This window comes from Cebus imitator, unplaced genomic scaffold (assembly GCF_001604975.1).
Source record: "Cebus imitator isolate Cc_AM_T3 unplaced genomic scaffold, Cebus_imitator-1.0 Scaffold57, whole genome shotgun sequence".
NCBI lineage: Eukaryota > Metazoa > Chordata > Mammalia > Primates > Cebidae > Cebus > Cebus imitator.
Genome location: NW_016107372.1, coordinates 782,377 through 788,060, shown reverse-complemented (window position 1 = coordinate 788,060; position 5,684 = coordinate 782,377). Strand labels below are relative to the sequence as shown.

At 51.2% G+C, this 5,684-nt stretch overlaps 1 protein-coding gene across 1 annotated transcript; it reads left to right on the top strand.

Annotated features, from left to right (window-relative positions):
- The first annotated feature begins 3,582 nt into the window (after window positions 1-3,582).
- LOC108304758 (5'-nucleotidase domain-containing protein 2-like) lies at window positions 3,583-5,238 on the top strand. The gene is given in 3 exon segments (XM_037738766.1): window positions 3,583-3,808; window positions 3,811-5,087; window positions 5,089-5,238. Coding segments are annotated over 3 exon segments (1,653 nt in total).
- The last annotated feature ends 446 nt before the right edge of the window (window positions 5,239-5,684 follow it).

The following is a 5,684-nucleotide window of genomic DNA, read 5'->3' as shown; positions in this document are numbered from 1 at the left end:
AGGAACTTTCTGCGTGCACAAGCAAGGAAGCAATCATAATAGAAAAGTTTGATAGATTTACGTATCAAAAGAGCCCATTTATGCAATAAAGAGGCAGATGTCAATGGAAAAATACCAGTGACTTCTGATAGACAGGTAATATTCTTAATATACAGAGGGGTCTTCTCTGTTTTTCATGAAGATCAACAGACAAACAGAAAACTGGGAGAGGACACAGGCAGGCTATTCAGAAAGAACTATTTGACCAATAAACACATAGGAAAATATTCCAGACCTCCCAGTAATCAGAGAAGTGCAAATTAAAACCACATGATGGCCAGCGCAGGGGCTCAGGCCTGTAATCCCAGCACTCTGGGAGGCCGAAGTGGAAGGATCACTTAAGGCCAAGAATTTGAGACCAGCCTGGGCAACATGGAGAAACCCTGTTTCTACAAAAAATACAGAAAAGGCCGGGCGTGGTGGCTTATGCCTGTAATCCCAGCACTTTGGGAGGCTGAGGTGGGCGGATCACTTGAGGTCAGGAGTTCGAGACCAGCCTGGCCAACATGGCGAAACCCTGTCTCTACTAAAAATACAAAAATTAGCTGGGCGTGGTGGCAAGCAACTGTAATCCCAGTTACCCTGGAGGCTGTGGGAGGAGAATCGCTTGAACTCGGGAGGTGGAGGTTGCAGTGAGCAGAGACAGTGGCACTGCACTCCAGCCTGGGCGACACAGGGAGACTCCATCTTAAAAAAACAAACAAAAATTAGCCAGGCGTGGTGGCATCCTCCTGTAGTCCCTGCTATTCAGGAGGCTGGAGTGGGAGGATTGAGCCCAGGAGGTCGAGGATGCAGTGAGCCAAGGTTGCACCACTGCACTCCAGCCTGGGCCATAGTGCGAAACCCTGTCTCAAAGCAAAAAACAAACCCCCTTTCAAAAGCCCATGATGCTCTCTTGCCTGCCAAACAGGCAAATGTTAAATAAAAAGATGACCCCAGGCCCCAGAACCTGGGAGATCCCTTCTTCCAGCCAGTTTCTACAGCGCATCTCCCGTGGCCCAGCTCCCTCCCAGGCGCGGGCGATGCGCAGTGAAAACGCTGATTGCTCCTGCTGTCCTGGGGCCCACACTCCAGCGACTGAGGCAGGAACGCGTGAGTGTTCCCGAGAGTGGGGGGAGTGCCATTCGATGGGGAGGCTGGGGAGGTCAGGGGATGCCGAGGGGACCACAGACCTGGATGACGTCAGACAACCAGACACAGGTGCGGGAAAGGATGCTCCCGGCTGCAGGGGCCACGGCCTGTATGCAGGAGCGGGCCCGTGTGTTCAAGAGACAGGAGGGGGGGTGGCGGGGCGCGGGGAGACCAGGGCGCCGGCCGGGGCTGGGGAGAGTAGGGTCTGGAGCCCCTGGCCAGGCTCGGGGTTAATTCTGAATGACAGAGAAAGCCGGGGAGGGTGTTCTGCAGGGGCCTGGCAGGATTGCATTACGTTCTCAAGTGCGCCCGCTGGCGGCTGCAGGGAGAACAGCCTGGGCGGGGGCGGTGGAGGCGCCAGGTGAGAGAATCCCAACGAAAGGATGGTGTGGACCCAGGTGGGAGAAACGGTCCCATCTGGACAGACTTTGGAGGCAGAGACTGGGGACTTACTGATAGATTCGGTGTAGGGTGTGAAGCAAAGAGGGGAGGCGAGGATGGCTTCAAGATTTTGGCTTCGGCTGCTGGGACAGAGTTGTCCTGGCGGGAATGGAGAAGGCCGGAAGAAGACCAGGTGTGGAAGAGAATGTACTGGGATGGCGGGAGTGTGAAGAGTCGCAGCTTTTTAGAAGAGCAGATTGTCAATATCTGTCAAATATTTTGCCAGGTGCTGGCCATTTAAACCAGCCAACCCGCTTGTAGCAATTTATCTTAGGAAAACAGCAGGCCGAGAAACAAGGAAGGGCAGGGGGCATATAAATATCTTCAAGGCTGCTTTGCTTGTAAGAGCAAACATTTGGAAAAACATAAATACTTTCAATCAAATAAAATACAGTGCACCAAAAGATAGAACCCTCTACATCCATTAAAATATAATCTGTCCTGGATGACATGGGGAGGTGATCAGAAAATTTGAGGTGAGGAAGAGCCAATCAGAAAATTATACGATCTCACTTTTCACAAAGTCAGCTTTGTAGGTGTGCATTTGTAGGTAGAAAAAATCTGGAAGAATATACACTGATTGCACATTGAGATGGATATCAGCAGTTATCCTAGGAAACTGTAATTACGGTCAAGGCATTGGTATGGGTTGAACTGTGTTCCACCCACCTGTAATCCCAGCACTTTCGGAAGCCAAGGCAGATCACATGAGGTCAGGAGCTTGAGACCAGTTTGGCCAACATGGTGAAACCCCATCTCTATTAAAAATACAAAAATTACCCAGGCATGGTGGTGCGTACCTGTAATCCAAGCTACTTGGGAGGCTGAGGCATGAGAATCGCTTGAACCCAAGATGCAGAGGTTGCAGTGAGCAGAGATCACGCCACTGCACTCCAGCCTGGGCAACAGGGCGAGACTCCAACTCAAAAAAAGAAGAAAAGAAAGAAAATGTAATATGTTGGAAATAGAGTTACAGATATCACTAGTTAAGGGGAGGTCCTTAGGATGGGCCCTATTTCAAGATGACTGCCATCCTCATTAAAAGGGGAAATTTGGATACAGACACACAGGGAGAACATAGAGATAAAGGCAGAAATCAGGGCAATATTTCTACACACCAAAGAGCGCCAAAGATTGCCAGTAAGCCAACAGAAGCTGGGAGAAAGATATGCAGCCAATTCTTCTTCACAGCCCCCAGAAGGAACCGACCCAGCTGGCGCTTTGAGCCTCCAGAGCTGTGAGACAATAAATGTTGTTTGAGCCGCTCCGCTCCGTTGGGGTATTGATTACGGCAGCCTTAGCAAACTAATATAGCTGACTTGCTATCTCATCTGAAATTTCTACACTATGCAATATGTTTATCTTCAGAAAACCTAAGTATTTTCATTTTAAATAGAAAATTTAATTAACGAGTTATCTAGTGAACTTATTTGGGTAGAAACAAGTTTCAAATTTGTATTCCTGTTGATGACATTTTCATCTTCTGAGCAGTATTCTGAAAAGGTCAGGTAAAACAATGTAACTGTTTTTTAAAATGTTTTAAATTAAAAAAAAAAAAAAATTAACACCCTGCTGGGGAGGCTGTCAGAGAAGGTGGCAGTAGTGGCAGTGCTGGTTGGTTTGACCGAGGAGCCCTCTGTGAAGAGAAATAAGATCTCCATTGCAGTGTTGTTTATAACAGGGAAAATCTGGATGCAATCCAAACAAACAGCAGCTGAAAGTTCTCTGGGTTATAGTACTTCCCAGCTCTATGCCATTTATCTCATTTAATCCTAATATTATTATTTAGCCATGATTACCTATGAAATAGTATTTTCCCCAATTTGTAGACAGAAACATAATAAATATGAGAAAAGGAGTTCATCTTCACTAGCAATTTTTTTAAGTAAGAAAAAGAAGAACGGCAGTCGGAGGGCGGAGGGCTGCGGGAGGGCTGAGGGCAGCGCGGGCTGCGGGCGGCGCGCAGTGGGCATGGCGGGTGCGGGGCTGCGGGCGGCCGCTCGATGCTGGCTACTGTGCGGAGGCCACGGCGGGCCGCAAGCCGCCTCGTCCTCGCCCTCCTGCCCTGGCTGCGGCCCCCCAGGTCCCTGCCCCCACTGCCCGAGCGCCCCAGCACCCGCCGGCGGCGCCGACCTCAGCGCGCACCTATGGGCTCGTTACCAGGACATGCGGAGACTGGTGCACGACCTCCTGCCCCCGAGGTCTGCAGTCTCCTGAACCCAGCAGCCATCTATGCCAACAACGAGATCAGCCTACGTGACGTTGAGGTCTATGGCTTTGACTATGACTACACCCTGGCCCCGTATGCAGACGCATTGCACCCCGAGATCTTCTGCGCCGCCCGCGACATCCTAATTGAGCACTACGAGTACCCAGAGGGGATTCGGAAATATGACTACAACCCCAGCTTTGCCGTCCATGGCCTCCACTATGACATTCCAAAGAGCCTCCTGATGAAGATTGACGCCTACCACTATGTGCAGCTGGGGACAGCCTACAGGGGCCTCCAGCCTGTGCCAGATGAGGAAGTGACCGAGCTACATGGGGGCACCCGGCACATCCCATTGTACCAGACGAGCGGCTTATACGGCAAGGGTCCCTCCATTAGGCAGTTCATGGACATCTTCTCGCTGCCAGAGATGGCTCTGCTGTCTTGTGTGGTGGACTACTTCCTGGGCCACGGCCTGGAGTTTGACCAAGCGCACCTCTACAAGGACGTGACGGACGCCATCCGAGACGTACATGTGAAGGGCCTCATGTACCAGTGGATCGAGCAGGACATGGAAAAGTACGTCCTGAGAGGGGACGAGACGCTTGCCGTCCTGAGCCGCCTGGTGGCCCAGGGGAAACAGCTGTTCCTCATCACCAACAGCCATTTCAGCTTCGTAGACAAGGGGATGCGGCGCATGGTGGGTCCCGATTGGCGCCAGCTCTTCGATGTGGTCATCGTCCAGGCGGACAAGCCCAGCTTCTTCACTAACCGGCGCAAGCCTTTCAGAAAACGCGACGAGAAGGGCTCGCTTCGGTGGGACCGGATCACCCGCCTGGAAAAGGGCAAGATCTATCGGCAGGGAAACCTGTTTGACTTCCTACGCTTGACGGAATGGCGTGGCCCCCGCGTGCTCTACTTCGGGGACCACCTCTATAGCGACCTGGCGGATCTCATGCTGCGGCATGGCTGGCGCACGGGCGCCATCATCCCCGAGCTGGAGCGTGAGATCCGCATCATCAACACGGAGCAGTACATGCACTCGCTGACGTGGCAGCAGGCGCTCACAGGGCTGCTGGAGCGCATGCAGACCTATCAGGACGCGGCGTCAAGGCAGGTGCCAGCTGCCTGGGTGAAAGAGCGGCAGGAGCTGAGGTGCATCACCAAGGCCCTGTTCAACGAACAGTTCGGCAGCATCTGCCGCGCCTTCCACAGCCCCACGTACTTCTCGAGGCGCCTCGTGCGCTTCCCTGACCTCTACATGGCCCTCCCTCAGCTGCCTGCTCACCTACCGCGGGGCCTTCACCTTCTACCCGCGCCGCACACCCCTGCAGCATGAGGCCCCGCTCTGGATGGACCAGCTCTGCACCGGCTGCATGAAGACCCCCTTCCTCGGCGACATGGCTCACATCTGCTGAGAGCACATTTATTGTCCCGGAAGGCTCCCCACCCTTCCTGCCCCATCTACCCAGGGCATCCACCCAGACAAGCAATAAAAATGGTCTCCTCCCTGAAAAAAAATAGAAAAAGAACAGAACAATATGAATAAAAGGGAATTGTTGTCATTGTTTTAAATACAGAAATAAAGTAATTAGAAAACAGAAAAAAATATGATACATCCCAAAGCTGGTTCTTTCCAAAAGAAACTCATAATCAGCAAATATCTGACACTTCAGCTTTTTTCGAATTAAAACAAATCATTACAATATTGAAGTGTATGTTATCAAATTAAAGGACATGTTTTAAATGACTTCACTGTTGATAAGAGCATGGTATCTCCAGTTCTCATAAGTATGGCTGATGATAAAGAGAAAAAAAATTCTGGAGAGGAACTTAGCAACGTTTATAAAAAAGCCTATTACAT